The 21,986-nt window shown below is 46.2% G+C and overlaps 1 protein-coding gene across 3 annotated transcripts in view; it reads right to left on the bottom strand.

Moving 5' to 3' along the window:
• TTC3 (tetratricopeptide repeat domain 3) overlaps window positions 1-21,986 on the bottom strand; it is a 235,425-nt gene that overhangs the window by 12,150 nt on the left and 201,289 nt on the right. For all 3 annotated transcript variants that reach the window (XM_073584665.1, XM_073584666.1, XM_073584667.1), the window contains 4 exons: window positions 21,812-21,877; window positions 14,112-14,261; window positions 2,284-2,423; window positions 128-196 (listed from right to left, as the gene is read on the bottom strand). In XM_073584665.1, coding sequence (XP_073440766.1) covers window positions 128-196; window positions 2,284-2,423; window positions 14,112-14,261; window positions 21,812-21,877 — 425 coding nt within the window. The remainder of the gene's footprint in view (window positions 1-127; window positions 197-2,283; window positions 2,424-14,111; window positions 14,262-21,811; window positions 21,878-21,986) is intronic.

The following is a 21,986-nucleotide window of genomic DNA, read 5'->3' as shown; positions in this document are numbered from 1 at the left end:
AAAGAATGAAGGAGCGGAGATCGGGGATATAGAAGATAAATTATCTTTGGACCAACCCTTTAATTCAGAAACCACCTTCTTTCCTCTAGGGGGCAGCATTTGGTGTACAGCAGCCGCCAACACTTACTGAATATTTGCAAACTCCTCTATGTAGAGTTCATACTGTTTCTTCTTTTCTTCTATACCTCTGGCATATCTGTAAGAATTATGGAATAAAAACGAAAAAACGTAAATTCTGCGACAAATATTAAATACCAACTAAAACTAAATAGTTGATCTCCGCTCACGGCTGAAATACCTGGTGAGGAATTCTTTATCCTCTTTAACACAATATGCAAAAAGAAATAAGTCACCGTTTTACCCCGTGGCTAGAGGTCTGCATCGTAAGTGTAACTTCGCCAGCAAAAAAAAAAAAAAAAAAATGGTGCCAAGTTGCCAAATATAACAGAACCTGGTCATACAGTCGTCGGGAGGCACGAAGGTCCTGTGACACCAACAGAGACCATCAGCAGTTAAAACCCAGTTTTTACCTTCTCATTTTGCTAATCTGATGGAAATGTGGTGGTAACGCTGGATTCTGAGAATATTTTCGTGACACATTGCACTTTATGTGAATGGTAAATTTAGGGTAATATGATTTGCAGTTATCAAAATTTTGTGAAAAAAATGTGCACATTTTCAAACTTTTCACTTTTATGCCCTTAAACCAGCTGTACCGCACAAACGAGTTAAACATTTACCATGTGTCTACTTCATCATGGTTTTTTGAATTGTCTTTTATTTGCTAGGACTTTAGAAGAGTTAAAAGCTAAGAGACAATTTTTATTTTGTCAGCAAAATTTGCAATTTTCTTTTGCAGGGGACCACTTCTTTTATGTGACTCTTGAGGGGCATACACTTCAAAAAAAAAAAAACTCACTAACACCCCATTTTAAAACCTGCACCACTCAATACGTAGGCAAAACAATTTTCAGGAAGTTTGTGAACTCCTGTGACACACCTGATACCGTTAACGCAAAGGGGAATCATAAAAAAATGAAAACATTTTTTTTTTCTTACTAAAAATGTTCTTTGGGCTAAAAATTTTTCATTTTCACAAAGATAACAGGAGAAATTGTGTTACAAATTTTAGGATCCATTTTCACCTGAATGTGACAATACCCCACATGTAGTGTAAAAATTCCGGCACACAAAAACTGGTGTATGCAGAAAATTTATTAAAACATAACGTAATCCCAATATCTTGTGACGTTTCGGTCTATAACTCAGACCTTCCTCAGGCTGAAGGCATGGAGGTATAAGTGAACATGAATGAAAAATAACCACGACAACTGGCAAAATTCTCCTGTAGAAGCAAGTGCCCTGGGACAGAGAGGGAAAATCCTTTGAGGTACATATCACATGTATGTGCAGCGCGGGGAACGGGGCCTGGACGACTTGTGGTGCAGAGGATGACGACACTGCATGGAGATAGCAGGTGCCGGACCCAGACTTGCGACGCCCATTAGACCGGACCGCCCCCAGGTGAGTATAATAAAACTTGCTTTTCTTCTCTTTCAGGTTAGATCGGGGGCTTATCTGCAGCATTCTAGAATGCTGTAGATAAGCCCCGAAAGGCGGTGGCCGCATCTTATAGCGACAAAACGAGGTGACAGTCTCCCTTTACCTTTGAATAGTTGTCAAAGATAGGGCGATCTCGGGGTGGACATTGTGCATCAGCTACATAATACTAAAAACTTGAGCATGGCCTCAAAGGGTGTCCGGGTCATAGCCTAGCAGAAAATTGGAGTGTTATATAAAATATCAGCACTCACTGGTGAAAAAAAAATAAAAAAAAAAGGAATGTGGCATCCGTTTCCTCACTATCGGAAAGAAGGAAGGCGTATCATCCCCCCTCGGCTGAATTTAATTTTTGGGAAGAGTGGACCATTTTATTTTATTTTTCACTGGGTGCGTCTGTGGTGTTTTTTTGGTGTGTATTTTATAACAACTTGTATTCAGGCGTGCGTTTGAGATGTACTTCATTTCATTTCTTAGATTAGAAAGAAAACAAAATGAAGAAAAGCACAGAATCTAGAAAAAAAAATATATATATAAAAATTTAGCAAAATATAAAACTTGCACAACAAGTCATAGCATAGAATGACCAAACGGATTTTCCTCTATGAGGTGCCCGAGAAAAAAAAGTCCCTCCAACATCACCACTGCTAACACAGACCACCTGTAACATCCCAATGCAGACCACCAGATGTTACTACGGAGCCTCTGCACTGAAACACTCACTTCTCATTAGAGTCGGTCACTGTTTTTATGTTATTCTTCAGCACCTTCAGCTTCTCCTGATTTTCTTTCCTTTCCTGCTGCCATTTTTTCAGCTCGTTTTCATATGCCTGCTGCAAATAAACCAGTTCTTTCTTTGCAACCTGCAGAGGGAAGGAATCATATACATCCTTACTGTAGGGGATTATATACAAAAAAAAGAGACAGGCTAATATTCAAAAAATAACATCCACCATGTATCCATAGAGATGGTGAGAATACCGCGTGGCCCGTGGAAACACTAATAATATCAGTATTCAATATGAAACCTCAAATAACAGCCACACATCAAAAGAAAACATCTAAACTCCGGTACATTCATACGGTGGCTTGTTTTTAGCAGGATCGGATATATTCTTATTAAGAAGCATTTTTTAGAACTAAATGAACTTGTGTTATTTGTTTATTTGTTATTGGGGGATGGGGGTAGACCATTGTTTTGGGGTTTTGAAGTTATGGTGATCACCAGCCGATATAAATGATTTTTACCTTTATCATGTTGGTTGATACAATTAAGGGATAAAATTTTGGTTAACCCCATAACAAGAAAAAAAAAAAAAAAATAGTTGCGATTTCTTGGGTGTTTCCTAAAGGAAGTGATGGGTGTACACTTCTGTCACTAAAATTACAACTCGAGAAAAAAAAACATTTCCTCTGCAGCAGGCTACACTCACCTACCGGTAACCAAGCTTTTCAGTTTAGGGGACATACGGGGGTTTACAGCTCCACGCTGGTTTCTGCCAAATAGTCTTTTTTTTTAATTTTTTTTTTTTCTAATGTTCTCTGGTCTCCACAGATCAAGTAACAGATGGAAATAGTCATCTCTGTTTTCCCAACCCAAAGGACAAAGCTGGAACAGAGCACAGTTCTGCCAAGAGTCATTCTGTATTCTATCTTGTCTTGACGAATGGACCTTTTCTTCTCATGGCACTGGTGCAGACAGTCCTTGCCTTTTTCTCCTGCTCTCCTTGCCTCCCCTCCCCCTGACGTGCCTTGAGCGTAGACCAAGCTGAAGATGATCTCATGGATACAAATCATAGATGGATCAAGCCTTGGAAAGAACGTCATGACCGCAAAGTGGATCTTCTCGCACCACCCCGCTTCGTTGCGTCACCTCCCAGCCAATCTCTGTGACGTTTATCCTTTGTAGACCAATTTGGATGACAACACGATACCAGGCTGCGCTTTTGTAATGAAGAATCCTTAGGACGAAGATGACTAGTACCTGTCTAATGTACAGCTCTAGGGAGACCCAATCCCATCTTCCCACCCATCATTCTTAACCTCTTCTTCCTGTAAGAAAAAACTGCCCTCTGGAAAGCACTCACCCCTCTGCCCCAACTGCAGCCCTCTCATGATGAAAGCTGCTCAGGAGCACCTGTCCCTGGCCAGGAAGGAAGAGAGTGAACCCCTTACCCCCAGTGGGACGTGTCGCTATCCAAATCGGATGTCGACCTGACCAGGCTTTCTCAGACGATTGTTTCGGTCATCAAATGTTTGCCTAATACAGCAGCAAATGCCAGTGCCCCTATCATTCCTCGGGACGAATCGGGCTCAACCTCTCGTTCACTCCGTCATGGCAGACTGCGCATGAGATCAAGGAAGCAGTCCCATTCCTCTTCCTCTAGATCTCTTTCACCATCCACATCCTCTAGAATAGCCTCCATTTCCCGTGCTTCCTATCCCAGCCCCCATTCAACCCAGGGATCTGACTCGCACACACAGTCCAAGCTGTGGGATATGAACAGTCTGATTCTTGCCATCAATTAGACCCTCAACATCAAGGAACAGGACTGCTCTACTACGGAACTGACAGTATCCTTTAAGAGGGTAAACAGTGTTTTCAAACCATAAGTTTGACTAGATATTTTCCAAATGGTCACATGTAAAGCGTCATGGAATAAATGGCGCTATAATAATACTAATAACTGGTGGGAGCACCTGAACAAACGTTTCCAGAGAAGGAGATGTATGCATATCCTGTAACCCCACCCAGCCTGCTCAAACTTAGGGCCTAGTCTCCGGTTGTGGACTCTCCGGTTTCCCAGCTGTCCATCATAATCCTTCCTCTTTCGGATAGCTGTTCTCAAGATTGCTTCTGATGGTCAGCAATTCAATGTCTAAGTGCACCTTTGAGACTCCGGGTCCTCGCTCTGTCCCACCTTCACCTGGCTATCCAAATCAGTTTCTGCTTGGATCAATTTCCTTCATCAAGGCATCCTTACAGGATCGCCCACCCGATGAACTAGCCAATCTCGCTGATCAAATTGCCCACACAGGTAAATATCTACTCACAGAGTCTCTTGACTCTGCAGGGTGCTCAGCAATTGCTTCCAGCAACATTATGGCTATTCGTCGAGTCCTTTGGATTAAGGCTTGGAATGTAGGCGCTACTACAAAAAATCCCTCACCTGTCTCCCCTTTCAGGGTCTTCGCCTGTTCGGAGCCTGATCAGATCATCTCTGATGCAACTGGAGGGAAGTGTACCTCTTTTCCCCAGCAAAAACCCAAGTGTCCACCCGCCAGTAAACCCACTCTGCATTGTCGCTCCTTTTATCTTTTGGGATATAAAACCGCTGGGACCGCTCCCCTGCACATCCTCTTTCAAGCCATCCCCATCCTGGCAACCTCTCTCAAAACAAGCCGTCCCGAAACCAGGTCGTCTCCTTCTATTCAGGGACGAATGGCTTTCCGCTACCATTTTTTTTTTAGTCCTGGCCCCAATGTTTTTTTCAAGCATTCACCTCCCTACTTCAATCCGGCGTCATAGTTCTTGTTCCTCCTCAGGAGCGATTTTCTGGTTTCTAATCAAATCTGTGGTCCCCAAAAAAGGACGGTTCTGTCCCTCAAGCTCCGGAACAAGCTAATGTGACTTTGCCACTTCAGAATAGAGTGCTTAAGTTCGGCGATTGACTATGGAAACGGCACAGTTCCTCTGTTCCGTGGACATTCAAGACACTTACCTTCATATTCCAATCTGATAATATCACAGGTTCCTTGGCTTTGCCGTCGAGGATTCTCACTTTCAAGTCACAGTGCTCCCCTTAGGACTTGCTTCTGCCCCCAAGATCTTCATGAAGGGCATGGCGGCAGTCATAAGCCTCTTTTGCCCATGGCAAATTCTGGTCATCCTCTACCTGGTTGACCTTTTGATCAATGCCTCATCCTACTGGGATTGCTGTGAGAGTCTCCACTTGACGCTCAACACGCTCTCTCGCTTGGTGTGGCTTATCAACACAGCAAAGTAGTCTCTGATCCCAGTCCAGCGCATAGTATTCCTAGGCATGCTTTTTGATACCATACGAGCCAGAGACTTTTATACAGACAAAAAGGTCTCCTCCCTCTCTCGGTAATCGAACTGTCAAATGCCCATCTCCCCGTCCATTTCAGACCAGAACGAGTGTGCTGGGCAAGATGGTAGCCGCGGTGGAGGAGGTGTCCATCGAGCAGTTTCATACTCGTCCTCTGCAGCTCGCTTTCCTATCTTGCTGGGACAAGGAGACCTCCTTTGTACAGCTCCATCCTTCAACCTCCACATATAAGACAGTCGCTGCCATGGTGTTGCAGGGGAATGACTGATACCAACAGCCATTGATTCATTCGGTGGTCCTACACAGTCACACACAAGACAACTCCTTATCACACTTTTCTTTTCACACGTCGTCAGGACATTCTTATCACACAATGAACATTATTACTAAGATCTGTATAATTACAGCCATGCCAAAATTATTTTTTTAATGTGACGAATACAAAAAAAAAATATTTGGTCTGTGTCACCTGAAACTTAACATTTCCAGTGGCTGGAGCGGTGTAAGGGCCTGTCATTTGTGTGGCGAGCTAACATTTTTAACTATACATATAGTGGTTTCATAATTTATTGCACTTTTCTTTTTGGTAGGTGCAGCGACGGAAAAACTACAAATTCTGGGTTTTGATTTTTTGCTTTCCCTTTAAGGCGTTTATCACACATACTTTAGGACACTTCACATCACTCATTCTCAATAAGGTAAGATAAGAGCGTTTCCTAAAACAGGATTTTTTGGGTTGCTTACCGTAAAATCTGTTTCTCGGAGCCTTCATTGGGGGACACAGAGACCATGGGTGTATGCTGCTGCCACTAGGAGGCTGACACTATGCACAAAAAAAGGTTAGCTCCTCCTCCGCAGTATACACCCGACCAACCGGCAGGAATTTCCTCAGTTAGTGAGAAAGCAGTAGGAGAAGTAACAGAATAGATTGAAACAGGACAACTCAACTGTACATAACCAACAACATAAGAACAGGAGTTGAAGAACATGGGAGGGTGCTGTGTCCCCCAATGAAGGCTCCGAAAAACAGATTTTACGGTAAGCAACCTAAAAAATCCTGTTTTCTCGTTCGCCTTATTGGGGGACACAGAGACCATGGGACGTCCCAAAGCAGTCCATGGGGTGGGAAACAAACTTCAATCAGGCCAGTGGACTCACCACCGCTGCCTGCAGGATCCTTCTACCTAGGCTGGCCTCCGCCGAAGCGTAGGTGTGGACCTTCTAGAATGTCACAAACGTGTGAACAGATGACCAGGTTGCAGCTTTGCAAAGTTGCAGCGCGGAAGCTCTGTGGCGCACCGCCCAGGAGGCATCCACTGCCCGGGTAGAGTGAGCTCTAATTCCCTGAGGGGCCACTCGATGCTTGATCCGGTAGGCCTCCAAAATTGCCGACCTGATCCAGCGAGCAATAGTAGCTTTGGAGGCTGGCTGACCTTTCCGCGCCCCATCTGGAATGATGAAAAGAGAGTCTGACTTCCTCAAACGAGTCGTTCTAGCTAGGTAGACCTTCTTTGCCCTGACCAAGTCCAGCTTGTTCAAGGAGCGCTCCCGAGGGTGAGTTGGACCCGGACAAGAGGACGGGAGAACAATATCCTCATCCAGGTGGAAAGTGGACACCACCTTAGGAAGGAAAGAAGGCGGAGTCCGTAGAACTACCTTGTCCTGGTGGAGCACCAAGAAAGGGGAACGACAAGAAATGGCCGCCAATTCCGACACGCGCCAGATGGAGGTGACGGCTACTAGGAAGGCTACTTTCCATGAAAGGAGAGATAGGGAAACTTCCCTGAGAGGTTCAAAGGGAGGGCCTTGCAGAACCTCGAGAAACAGATTAAGATCCAATGGATGTACGGGCGCACGGCAGGAGGAGCCGCATGAGCCACTCCCTGAAGGAAGGTCTTGACCTGAGGACGGGAGGCCAATGTCTTCTGGAACGAAATGGATAGCGCTGAGACTTGACCTTTTAAAGAGCTGAGGGCAAGGTCCGCATCAAGGCCTGCCTGAATAAATGCCAGGACAGAAGCCTGTTGGATGGGTCTGGAGTGAAATTGAGCAAAGGGAATCGCTTCTGTCAACGCCACCATCCTTCCTAGAACTTTCATGGTTGTCCGGAGAGATGGAAGTCGTGTGGTCTGCAGCGATCGTACATCTCGCTGCAGAGAAACTATCTTCTCCTCTGGGAGAAAAACCCTCGATCGACGAGTGTCGAACAAAAGGCCCAGAAACACCAGACGTTGTGTCGGAACAAGGCAGGACTTCTTTTTGTTGACGAGCCACCCAAAATTGGACAGGGTGTAGAGGACGATGGTAAGATTTTGGCGAGCCTGGTGAAAAGACAGAGCTTTGATCAGAATGTCGTCGAGGTACGGAAAAAGAACGAGACCTCTCATCCTCAACAAGGCCATCAACGCCGCCATGATCTTTGTAAAAATTCTGGGTGCGGTGGCGAGACCGAAACGGCAGTGCAACGAACTGGTAGTGGTCCTGGTGAATCGCAAAACGCAGGAATCTCTGATGCCCGGGAAAGATGGGAACATGTAGATAGGCATCTTGAATGTCTATTAAACACAAACTCCTGCGCCTCCATGGAAGCGATTACCGACCGAAGAGACTCCATCCTGAAATGACGCAATCGGACCCTGTTGTTCAGTAACTTGAGATCCAGGAAGGGACGAACTGCACCATCTTTTTTCCACACTACAAACAGGTTTGAATAAAACCCTGTGAAACGTTCTGATTCGGGAGCGGGCAAAATCACCCCGGAACTGAGGAGAGGTGATGGATGCGAAGAAACCCAGACTAAGGCAGGGTCTTTTGGAAGGACTCGAAGAAACGATCCTGGGGACGAGAAACAAACTATCTTGTATCCTGGGGATACAACTTCCCTGACCCAAGCGTCCTCTACTGAGGCAAGCCAGACGTCTCTGTAGAAAAGGAGTCGACCGCCCAGTTGGGAAGGACCCTCGGGACTTCCTTGATAGTCATGCTGATGTGGACTGACCAGATCTGGACCTGGAGGATCTGCCCTGGGATGAGTGAGATCGCCAGGAGGGAGTGGGTCTGAAGGAGACCTTCTTTCTATCCTGGCGTGCCTGCGGCCTCTGTTGGTAGACCGAAAGGGCCGAAACTGACGCCTTAGCGGAGGCCTACGAGGCTTGGACTGAGGGAGGAGGGAACTTGTGCCTCCAGTGGGGTCCCTAATAATCTGGTCCAGCTGGGATCCAAAGAGACGCGCTCCCTGAAAAGGCAGATTGGTAAGGGACTTTTTGAAGACAAATCCGCCTGCCAAGCCTTGAGCCAAATTGTACGCCGGATTGTCATCACGTTGCTGGACGCCTGAGCCGCGCAAGACGCGGCATCCAAGGAGGCAGAGAGCAGATTATCCCCTGCATGGGAGATCTGGTTAGCCAGTTCGGCCGATTGCTCCGGTTGGGCTTTATCTAGGATGCCCTTGCGGAGATCCTCCGCCCAAGTAGCTATGGCCTTTGCTACCCAAGATGAAGCAAAGGCTGGGCTTAGCGCCGCCGCTTCAAATACTGACTTTGCTAGGGATTCTATAATTCTGCCATTAGAATCCTTTAGCGACGCCACACCTGAAATCGGAAGGACCGTGTTGTTAAGATAGTCTGGACACAGGAGCGTCTACAGAGGGGGAAGCCGACCAGTTGTCGGTGAGCTCTTTTGAAAATGGAGAGAGCACGCCGAGACGCTTCCCTCTTTGAAAGCGTCTGGTCGGATTTTCCCTCTCTCCATGGTAAGGATCTTGCAAAACTCAGAGTGGGAGGCGAAGACTCAGGAAGGTGTTACTGCCCGTCTGAACGAAACCTCCTGATCTGAGTGTTTCGCAGGGGAGTCTGTATTTCGAAGGTGTGGTTAATCGCAGCAATGAGGTTCTGTACCAAAACCATCATGTCCGCGTCCTGGTCCGAATCCAGCTCTAAAATCTCTTCGGATGACGCATCCGAGAACGCTTCACCTGACTCGGGTGAGGAGGTACGGGAAGGCGACTGCTGGGAAGGACTATGTGGAGAGACCAGGTCAGGAGAGGATTCCGGCCGGAGATCCTGCCTGGGTCTTTTGCGGCTTCTGCTGGCTGGCTCAGATGGTACCCCTTGCGACCTGGTGGACCCTGCAGAAGTGTCCAGGGGCAACTTATCAAGAACGGGCACTAGGGACTGAGACACCCTGGTGAGGTCCGCCACTGATTGTGATAGAGAAGAGGCCTAGCCAGGAATGGGGGGGTTCACACTCACGTGGCGCAATAGATGGTTCCTGGACGGCATCGGGCTGAATGGGATTACTGCAGTCTAAACCGAGGGGAGTGGGAAAGTTCTCTGTGCTGGCGGACGGGCACGTTCCGGGTTAGACATAATGAAAGAAAAGAAGAACGAACCCCGAGGAGATGCCGGAAGGTTGAGGGAAAGAAGGCAGAGGAGGGTGTCAGTCTGCAGTTGCAGAGCTACTCACAGTCCGGTGGCCTGAAAGGCGATGTGCCCAGCTCGTCTGAGATGCAGGGCCGCAGTAGAGGATAACGAGGAACCCCTTTCCGCTGCCCGGTGTCTTCAAAGGCGTCTGGCTGACAGCCTGCAAAGATGGCGGCAGCCTGAGGTAAAAGGAACGTGCGGTTCAGGAGAGAAGAAGGGCGGAGCTAGCCGCCTGACCCGGAGAGAAGACCGCCCGCTGCCCAACTACAGACTAGGAGGGTGGGTGGTCCTAGAACAGGCGGGAGAGCAGCCCGCCTATAACAGAGGGCGGGGGGCGTGGCCGCGACGGCCGAGTAGGCCCGAAATGAAGCTGGGGACTAAATTAGTATTGGCGGCCGCCTGTCAGCGCGGGGCGGCGCGGAAGTCCTGCAGCGCTGCCACGGCCACCCAAGAAGAAACCGCTGCCTGAAAAAAGCCCTCAGGATAAGCCCGCATAAGAATGAGGACGGCGGGGGGGGGGGTTTCGGGGGGGGGGGGGGGGGACAAGGCCCGCGCCGCAGCCGGGGCCTGGGCTGCCAGGAGGCGCAGGCAGCTGAGGACCCTGCGGCACTGCCCTTGCCGCTCCAAAGAATCCTCCAGTGGTGTCTTCAATAAAGGTACTGGTAGGCGAGTGGGTGGGAGGCGGGGGCAAGGACCATCCATATAGCTGGCACGCACCTGTGCAAAGCTCCTGGTCCTGCTGCGGAGAGCTATGAGGATACGGGGTGGCAGTACACGCCGTACTCATAGTCTCTTGTGGGACTACAGATGTGACTATTCACTCTGTATCCCTCCGGGACCCTGAAAAGGAACGACGCACTCCGAGGTAGATATGGGTCTAATGAAAGACCCGTGTCCACCTCCTACTGACACTAAGCTAAACTGAGGAAATTCCTGCCGGTTGGTGGGGTGTATACTGCGGAGGAGGAGCTAACCTTTTTTTATGCATAGTGTCAGCCTCCTAGTGGCAGCAGCATACACCCATGGTCTCTGTGTCCCCAATAAGGCGAACGAGAAACTAGGTTTTCCCAAACTGTCTTGTAGCCTGGCCCTGGCTCACATTGCAAACTCAACTTCTCCAGCGATGCTCCAGGAGTGCTGAACGCCTATGGAGAAAAACCTGCACACCAGAAGACTTCATACACTTCAAATTTATGTTAAGAACCTATAACGCTGCCCTTCACCTTGCCAAACAGACCTACTTCACCACCCTGATCTCCTCACTAGCCAACAACCCCAAGAAACTTTTTGACACCTTTCACTCCCTCCTCAGGCCAAAAGCACAAGCCTCTATTACAGACATTTGTGCTGATGACCTGGCCTCCCACTTTACAGAAAAAATAGATAATATCCGTCAAGAAATCTGCTCCCAACCACCAAGTGCCGTGACTCCCATCCCTTCCTGCATCTCCCCTGGCTCACTCTCCACATTTGATCCCATCACAGAAGAAGAAGTCTCCAGACTCCTCTCTCCTTCTCGTCCGACTACATGCACTACTGACCCCATTCCCTCACATCTCCTCCAGTCTCTCTCTCCAGTCGTCACAACCCACCTAACTACAATCTTTAATCTCTCCCTCTCCTCGGGCATTTTCCCATCCTCCTTCAAACACGCCATCGTTACTCCATTACTAAAGAAACCTGCTCTCGACCCATCCTGCACAAACAACTACAGACCAGTCTCCAATCTCCCCTTCATCTCTAAACTTTTGGAACGCCTAGTTTACTCCCGCCTTACCCGTTACCTCTCCATTCACTCCCTTCTAGACCCTTCACAGTCCGGCTTCCGCCCCCTACATTCGACTGAAACTGCACTCATCAAAGTGACCAATGACCTTCTGACAGCAAAACGTAACGGTGACCACTCTCTGCTCATTCTTCTTGACCTATCTGCAGCTTTCGATACTGTTGACCACCATCTCCTACTCTCTAGGCTCCAGTCACTAGGCATTAAGGACACTGCACTCTCCTGGTTCTCTTCCTATCTCTCTGACCGCTCCTTCAGTGTTTTGTTCTCTGGCTCCACGTCATCTCCTCTTCCTCTTGCTGTCGGGGTACCTCAGGGCTCAGTCCTTGGCCCCCTTCTTTTCTCTCTCTACACGGCCCCAATTGGACAGACCAACAGCAGATTTGGCTTTCAGTACCATCTTTATGCTGATGACACACAACTATACACGTCTTCCCCCGACCTTACCCCCGCTGTACTACAGAACGCCAGTGACTGTCTGTCCGCAGTCTCCAATATCATGTCCGCTCTCTATCTGAAACTCAACCTCTCCAAAACTGAACTACTTCTGCTCCCGCCGTCTACTAACCTCCCTAAATCTGACATTTCCCTCTCCGTGGGTGGTACCACAATAACACCCCGGCAGCAGGCACGCTGTCTGGGTGTTATGTTTGACACCAATCTCTCCTTCACATCCCATATACAATCTCTTGCCGCTTACACCTAAAGAACATCTCTAGAATCCGCCCTTTTCTCACTATGGAAACAACAAAAACCCTCACTGTTGCATTGATCCACTCTCGCCTGGATTACTGCAACGCTCTATTAATTGGCCTCCCCGTCACTCGACTATCCCCTCTCCAGTCCATACTTAATGCAGCGGCCAGGATCGTCCATCTGGGTAATCGGTACTCGGACGCGTCCGCTCTTCGCCAGTCCCTACATTGGCTGCCCATTCATTATAGGATCCAATTCAAAGTACTTGTTCTCACCCACAAAGCTCTCCACAGTGCGGCACCCCCTTACATCTCTTCTCTCATTTCTGTCTATCGGCCTAGCCGATCGCTGCGCTCTGCAAACGACTTTCGACTAACCTCTGCACTAATCCGTACCTCCCACTCCCGACTCCAAGACTTCTCCCGTGCTGCTCCTATCCTCTGGAATGCTCTACCCCAAGAAATCAGGACTATCCACAATTTGCATAGTTTTAAGCGCTCCCTCAAAACACACCTGTTCAGAGCAGCCTATCACATTCACTAATCAAAGTCATTCTCTGTGTAAGTGTGCGTGTGTAGCCCATTCACTATCTCCATCCATCCCTCACTCCCACAAGATGGCTGGACCTTCATTGTAAATACACCATTGTAAATACACACCTGTACTCTATCTCCCTCACCTCATTGTAGATTGTAAGCTCTCACGAGCAGGGTCGTCTTGTTTAGTCTTATTTTGCTTTAATTATTGTATTGTTAGCGTTGTTACTTATGACTTATGTTTTGAAACTGTTAAACTGTAAAGCGCTGCGGAATATGTTGGCGCTATATAAATAAAGATTATTATTATTAGCCATCACATCACAAGGTAAAGCACAGCCACACAGGATGGACTAGCCTGTATAAAAGCTGAAGCAGGGAATGCAGCAGCCATTTTTTAGGGTGAATCCTTAGAAAGAACGTCATTCACGCAGAGGGAGCTGGACGTGGACTAGAGCTTTAGGATAGATCGGACTTTCACAGATGTGTGTATTCCAAGTATGCTTGTTTTTAAAAAGGGGGAAAATTTGGTCTGGATTTAAATTTTAAATATTTTACATATTTGTTTTCAGTTTTTATTTTTTTTTTCTCCCCCCCCTTAGGGACTTTTCCTATCTGCTGCAATATTTCAGTATTGCAGTATATAGACAAAATTACATACTCCTAAGCCACAGACTGAGCTACATATTAGGACCAAGATTGCAGCCTCAGGAGTTTTCAGCAGGACCCCGACTGCCATGACAAACCAGTGAGACCCCTGAATAGAGTTTGCAGTGGGACAATGGGAACCGATGCTCTGTTAAACAGCAGTGATCGGAGCTTGTTCCAGTCACTGCTGTTATAGGCAGATGCCGGTTGTATTTTATATCTGGGTCTGCCGCGTATTTGGAGCAGAGCTCGCTACATGCCCCAGAAGCTGATATAGGACATACGTGGAAATCAAATATTGAGAAAAGGTTACTGGTGGCTCAAGCCCTTTACACGAGTAATAAATCCTAATACATAACTACAATAAAAATTAAAAAAGAAAGAACACCAGTACATTTTTGTTTGTTTCAGTGGTCTTTATCTCTTCTTCCAGGACAGCTATTTCATCACGGTAACGAGTTTGCAAGTTTTCATATTTGTCCGTTGCTTCTTGCAGCTGGTCTGTTAGTACTAGATGTTCCTTTTCCATACGCAAAATATCCCCCTAAAATAAAAGGATTCATCATTAAATATAAAAAGGGTTATCAATAAACGATCTACATGGAAATTAGGTGATCACCTGCTGCGTCACCACTGGAGAAACAAAGCAATTCACATCACTCACTCTAAACTGGATTTTCCCATAATGCCTTACAGCCATCACATCACAAGGTAAAAATGGACAGACTAGCCCGTATAAAAGCAGAAGTAGGGAATGCAGCAGCCATCTTGGATCAAATCTTTAGAATGAGCGAACGTCAGTCATGTAAAGGAAGATGGAGCTGGGTGGAAACTAGGGCCAGGGAGGCAGCGGCTCGGGAAGTGCTTTGACACTTCCTGAACACTTCTTTACTTGCACATTATTTAATACAGCTACTTTTTTTCAGTCAGGGAGCAAAAGTTTGAGAGATAATGGCATTAATACTTTTACTGATCAATAGAGCAATATGGCCATATAAAACGAATATAAATATATATAATAATGTAAAACAAATTGTGGGGATTGAGATGGAGCGTTCTGACAGATTCCTTGCATGGTTACCATATTGTGGTGCATATGACTTTCATCCCTTTTTATTACTTTTTTTGTGGGGAGGGGCGGTGGTGAACATACAAGCAATATTTGAATTCTTTTTGCTTACATTCACCCTTGTAAGCCATAATAAAGCCATCTAATGCCCTCCCTGGTGGTGTCCGAATCCTTTCATCTGGCAGGAATCACTCCACCACCGGAGTACAAGAAGTTCCAGATAAAGGGACTGATCTATTGAGCATGTGTGACCACCGGCTCCAGATACAAGAGGTGGACATTTTTGAAAGTTTTCCGAGAGAACATCAGGGGGTGCTATAACCACAGGGAGTCACATTATATATATATATATATATACACACACACACACACACACACACACACACACACACACTACTACATACTTATATATATATCTATCTATCTACTAATACATACTTTTTATTATTCCAATTAAACACAAGGCAAGCTTTGTGACTGACCTCGATGATGTTACTCCCCAGTTTAGCTTAGCTCTCTCTGTGTCCACATATTCAGTTTTATGGGTCATAGTCCTGTAGGGAAAGGCTAGGGTTTCGTACAATACCTGTAGTGCTGCCATTTTATTACACCGGCCAGTTAATCATTAGCGGAGAGTTCCCGCTTTACAAACACTATGGCTGCACAGGAGAATTAGTCAACATAGCATTTGTCGACTCAGACGCTGTTGGCATATGGGGAGTTCGGAGCAACGGACTCCGTTTTAAATGAGCCATCAAGAACTGGGAAAGATGAAGGTTCAACGTGCGAGCCCGCAGCCAAGGCAGGGAAACTACATACAGTACAGACCAAAAGTTTGGACACACCTCATTCAAAGAGTTTTCTTTATTTTCATGACTATGAAAATTGTAGATTCACTCTGAAGTCATCAAAACTATGAATTAACACATGTGAAATTATATAATTAACAAAGAAGTGTGAAACAACTGAAAATACTGTATGTCTTATATTCTAGGTTCTTCAGAGTAGCCACCTTTTGCTTTGATTACTGCTTTGCACACTCTTGGCATTCTCTTGATGAGCTTCAAGAGGTAGTCACCGGAAATGGTTTTCACTTCACAGGTGTGCCCTGTCAGGTTTAATAAGTGGGAGTTCTTGCCTTATAAATGGGGTTGGGACCATCAGTTGTGTTGTGCAGAAGTCTGGTGGATACACAGCTGATAGTCCTACTGAATAGACTGTTAGAATTTGTATTATGGCTAGAAAAAAGCAGCTAAGCAAAGAAAAACGAGTGGCCATCATTACTTTATAAGAAATGAAGGTCAGTCAGTCTGAAAAATCGGGTAAACTTTGATAGGGTGTCCCCAAGTACAGTGGCAAAAACCATCAAGCGCTACAAAGAAACTGGCTCACACGAGGACCACCCCAGAAAAGGAAGACCAAGAGTCACCTCTGCTGCGGAGGATAAGTTCATCCGAGTCACCAGCCTCAGAAATCGCAGGTTAACAGCAGCTCAGAAAAGAGACCAGGTCAATGCCACACAGAGTTCTAGCAGCAGACACATCTCTACAACAACTGTTAAGAGGAGACTTTGTGCAGAAGGCCTTCATGGTAAAATAGCTGCTAGGAAACCACTGCTAAGGACAGGCAACAAGCAGAAGAGACTTGTTTGGGCTAAAGAACACAAGGAATGGACATTCGACCAGTGGAAATCTGTGCTTTGGTCCAATGAGTCCAAATTTGAGATCTTTGGTTCCAATGACAGTGTCTTTGTGGCATTTATGCACATGTAATCGAAGTACATGTATCAAAGTACTACTGGCAGTTATAACATGGATGAATGTGACACGCATCTCTATTCTCTTCATACAGGTAACCAGTTTTTTCCAATCTCTGCTCTGAATCCACTCCTGTGTCTCCATTCAATGTCAGCAAGCAGTTAATCCTGAATGCCATCTCTGTGTTTACAACTCTGCAAGCTTATATCTGGTAACCAGCTTTTCCAATCTCTGCTCTGAATCCACTCCTGTGTCTCCATTCAGTGTCAGCAAGCAGTTAATCCTGAATGCTATCTCTGTGTTTACAACTCTGCAAGCTTATATCTGGTATATAGTTTTTTCAACTTACTCTGCTTGTCCCCTTATGTTGTGAGGTCAAGAAACTTTTCAAAGTGCTTTATGATCCATGTAGTGCTGGACATGTGTTTATTTGACCACAACATTTTTTTGGGTCCTGGTGTCTCAATTTAGTGTGATTAACGAGAAGAGAGAGCCAAAAAAAAAAACAAAAAAAAAAAAAACAACTTAGCCTTAACCTCCTATATATTCAGACCTAGCTAGGGGGAGCATTTATGCAGGGGTGGCATTTATGCACATGTAATCGAAGTACATGTATCAAAGTACTACTGGCAGTTATAACATGGCAGTTAGACAGGGCAGGAAACAGGTAAGACATTTATATGCATCTACTCCCTGTACATTAGGAGTACCACAAATATATACCATATGCATTTGTGTAATTTTAATCCTGGCCACTGAATTCACACACATCCACCGCCCTGGCATTAACTCTCTACACTCCATCCATATCGGCCCCTCGCTCCTTTCCTCTCCTATGTATAGCACTCACGCTCTTTTCACGTTGTTAAATTGCACAGATCCAGTCAGTCCCACCATTCAACATAAGAGACGCTCTCACAAATCACTTAACCATCTGCTCACTCTTTCTATCCTCCTTCTCCTAGTCGCAGGAGACATTGCTCCCAACCCTGGTCCCCCATTTTATAGAAAGTCAAACCCCCCGACTGCTACACTTAGAAACCCCTCTAATCTTATTAATATTCCCTGCCTGCCATCTGTCTCTCTTAATTGTGCACTTTGGAATTCTCGCTCAGTGTGTAACAAACTCTCCTTCATCCATGACTTCTTCCTTTCTAATTCTCTTAACCTCCTGGCTCTTACTGAAACCTGGATCCAGCAGTCAGACACTACCGCTGCTGCTGCTCTTTCATACGGGGGGCTACACTTCTCTCATACCCCAAGATCAGACAGTAGAGCTGGTGGAGGCGTTGGTCTGCTCCTATCACCAAAATGTACCTTTCAGGTTATCCCTCAAGTACCCTCACTTGTCTTCCCTTCTTTTGAGGTCCATGCCATCAGACTCTACACCCCCTTCTCCATGCGAGTGGCGGTGGTGTATCGTCCTCCCGGCCCCTCCCATCAGTTCCTGGATCATTTTGCCACTTGGCTTCCACATTTTCTCTCCTGTGACATCCCTACCCTCATCATGGGAGATTTCAACATCCCCATTGCTTTTCCCCTCTCACCATCTGCTACTCACCTTTTATCTCTAACCTCCTCGTTTGGCCTTTCGCAGCTTACTAATTCTCCAACGCATGAAGACGGAAACTCCCTCGACTTGGTCTTCTCTCGGCTTTGTGCAGTGGATGATTTTGCAAACTCCCCTCTCCCGCTCTCTGACCACAATCTTCTTTCATTCTCTATAAAGAACTGCCAGGCCGCTCAGGTCACCCCCACTGTCCAGACTTATAGAAACATACAGGCCATTAACACCCAGAAACTTATGAAGAACTTGCAGTCTTCATTGGCCCCTATCTCCTCCCTCTTATGTTCTGATTCTGCATTGAAGCATTACAATGAAACACTTCAAAGTGCCCTGGATGAATTTGCACCCCCTATAAATAGAACACCACAACGCAGACGGCGACAACCCTGGCACACGGTGCAAACACGTTTCCTGCAGCGGTGCTCCAGGTGCGCCGAACGTCTGGAGAAAATCCAATCTACACAAAGATTTCATCCATTTTAAGTTTATGCTTAGAACATACAACACTGCCCTTCACCTCTCCAAACAAACTTATTTCAACACCCTCATCACCTCACTGTCCAATAACCCGAAACGTCTTTTTGACACTTTTCATTCTCTACTCAATCCAAGAGTACAGGCCCCAACCACGGAGCTCCGAGCTGACGATCTGGCCAATTACTTCAAAGAAAAAATTGACCAGATTCGACAGGAAATTATCTCCCAATCACCTCATACCATGCACTGTCCTCCCTCCCCCACTGCATCTAGCTCACTCTCTGATTTTGAACCAGTCACAGAAGAAGTAAGCAGGCTCCTTGCATCTTCTCGCCCAACTACTTGCACCAGTGACCCATTTCCGTCACATCTCCTCCAGTCCCTTTCCCCTGCTGTCACCCCTCACCTAACTAAAATATTTAACCTCTCTCTCTCTTCTGGTATTTTTCCCTCTTCATTTAAGCATGCCATCATACATCCACTACTTAAAAAACCATCCCTCGACCAAAACTGTGCCGTTAACTATAGACCTGTCTCTAATCTTCCCTTCATCTCTAAACTCCTGGAACGCCTGGTCCACTCCCGTCTTATCCGCTATCTCTCAGAAAACTCTGTTCTCGACCCTCTCCAATCCGGTTTCCGCTCTTTACACTCCACTGAAACTGCCCTCACTAAAGTCTCTAATGATCTGCTAACAGCTAAATCAAATGGTCATTACTCCATGCTAATTCTCTTGGATCTCTCTGCAGCATTCGACACTGTGGATCATCAGCTCCTCACTATGCTCCGTTCCATTGGCCTCAAGGACACTGTTCTCTCCTGGTTCTCCTCCTATCTCCGACCGCTCCTTTACTGTATCTTTTGCCGGTTCCTCCTCCTCTCACCTTCCCCTTACTGTTGGGGTCCCCCAAGGATCGGTTCTAGGCCCCCTCCTCTTCTCCTTGTACACTGCCCCTATTGGTCAAACAATCAGTAGATTTGGTTTCCAGTACCATCTCTATATGCTGATGACACCCAATTATACGCTTCTTCTCCTGACATCACGCCAGCCTTTCTAGAAAACACCGGCGATTGTCTAAACGTTGTGTCTAATATCATGTCCACACTATATCTGAAACTGAACCTGTCAAAGACTGAACTCCTGGTGTTTCCTCCCTCTACTAATGTACCTATACCCGACATTGCTATTTCTGTGTGTGGTTCCACTATTACTCCCCAGCAACAGGCCCGCTGTCTTGGGGTCATACTTGATTCCGAGCTTTCCTTTGCCCCCCACATTCGATCACTGGCTCGCTCTTGTCATCTGCACCTCAAAAACATTTCTAGAATTCGACCTTTTCTTACTTTTGACTCTGCAAAAACTCTTACTGTTTCTCTTATTCATTCTCGTCTCGACTATTGTAACTCTCTTCTAATCGGTCTCCCTCTTACCAAACTCTCCCCTCTCCAATATGTCTTGAATGCTGCAGCCAGGATCATATTCCTCACCAATCATTACACCGATGCCTCTACCTTGTGCCAGTCATTACACTGGCTACCCATCCACTCCAGAATTCAGTATAAACTTATTACCCTCACCCACAAAGCCCTCCATGGCTCAGCACCACCCTACATCTCCTCCCTTGTTTCAGTATACCACCCTACCCGCGCCCTCCGTTCTGCTGATGACCTGAGGTTAGCATCCTCAATAGTCAGAACCTCCCACTCCCGTATCCAAGACTTTACACGTGCCGCGCCAATTCTTTTTAATGTACTTCCAAGGTCAATACGACTAGTCCCCAATCCCAACAATTTTAAGCGTGCCCTGAAAACGCATTTATTCAGACTGGCCTATCGCCTCAACACATTAACCTAATCTATCCCTGTGTGGCACAGCCAAAAGTTTTACCATAACCAGATTTCCCGCATCATGTTACCACATGCTTTATGCATCCATTAGCCCTCTGTGTCTGTACTGTCACACACTTAACATTATGGCTGGTCCATACAATCAGGGCAACTGTTACCACCCACCTTTCGTGTCTACCTCTTTCCTCATAGACTGTAAGCTTGCGAGCAGGGCCCTCATTCCTCTTGGTATTTGTTATAATCTACTGTATGTGATTATTGTTATGCTGTAATGTCTATTGTCTGTACAAATCCCCTCTGAAATGTAAAGTGCTGCGGAATATGTCGGCGCTATAAAAATAAAATGTATTATTATTATTATTATTTGTGAGACGCAGAAAAGGTGAATGGATGGACTCTACATGCCTGGTTCCCACCGTGAAGCATGGAGGAGGAGGTGTGATGGTGTGGGGGTGATTTGCTGGTGACACTGTTGGGGATTTATTCAAAATTGATGGCATACTGAACCAGCATGGCTACCACAGCATCTTGCAGCGGCATGCTATTCCATCCGGATTGCGTTTAGTTGGACCATCATTTATTTTTCAACAGGACAATGACCCCCAAAACACACCTCCAGGCTGTGTAAGGGCTATTTGACCAAGGAAGAGAGTGATGGGGTGCTACGCCAGATGACCTGGCCTCCACAGTCACCAGACCTGAACCCAATCGAGATGGTTTGGGGTGAGCTGGACCGTAGAGTGAAGGCAAAAGGGCCAACAAGTGCTAAGCATCTCTGGGAACTCCTTCAAGACTGTTGGAAGACCATTTCCGGTGACTACCTCTTGAAGCTCATCAAGAGAATGCCGAGTGTGCAAAGCGGTAATCAAAGCAAAAGGTGGCTACTTTGAAGAACCTAGAATATAAGACATATTTTCAGTTGTTTCACACTTTTTTGTTAATTATATAATTCCACATGTGTTAATTCATAGTTTTGATGCCATCAGAGTGAATCTACAAATTTCATAGTCATGAAAATAAAGAAAACTCTTTGAATGAGAAGGTGTGTCCAAACTTTTGGTCTGTACTGTATATGAGGCAAGTCATGAAGGGGTTAAAGCTCAGCTGCAGTACCGGAGAACAACCACTACACCGTGTAGGGAGCTACGCCGTTCCAGCTTCCATATGTAGTTCACATTCGGCTACCGCCGGAGCTGGTAAAAGCTGATGGGTGGGGGTAACGGGTGCAGGGACCCCTCCATTCATCTGATACAGAAGACCTACTCTAAAAGATAGGCCGTTAGTATCTATGTAGTGGACAACTCCATTAATATCTCATAAAAGATGAATATTCAGACCCCACCAGTTATTGGTGCAGAGCTGTAATAGGAAGTTACCTGCTGAGACTCGTAGGGTTGGAAGGGTTCAGTGTTAACTTCATGATGAGAATATTCGATGTCCACCTGGAAAAAAAAAGTAAATAAAATTATACACATACACACACACTAACAAAAAGTTAGGTGTTTGGCTTTTGGGTGAAATCTCAGGATGAACCCAAAATGCCCGCTAACC

Source organism: Dendrobates tinctorius, unplaced genomic scaffold (genome assembly GCF_039654945.1).
Source record: "Dendrobates tinctorius isolate UK_male_01 unplaced genomic scaffold, ASM3965494v1 ptg000084l, whole genome shotgun sequence".
NCBI lineage: Eukaryota > Metazoa > Chordata > Amphibia > Anura > Dendrobatidae > Dendrobates > Dendrobates tinctorius.
This window is presented reverse-complemented; position numbering and strand designations above follow the sequence as displayed.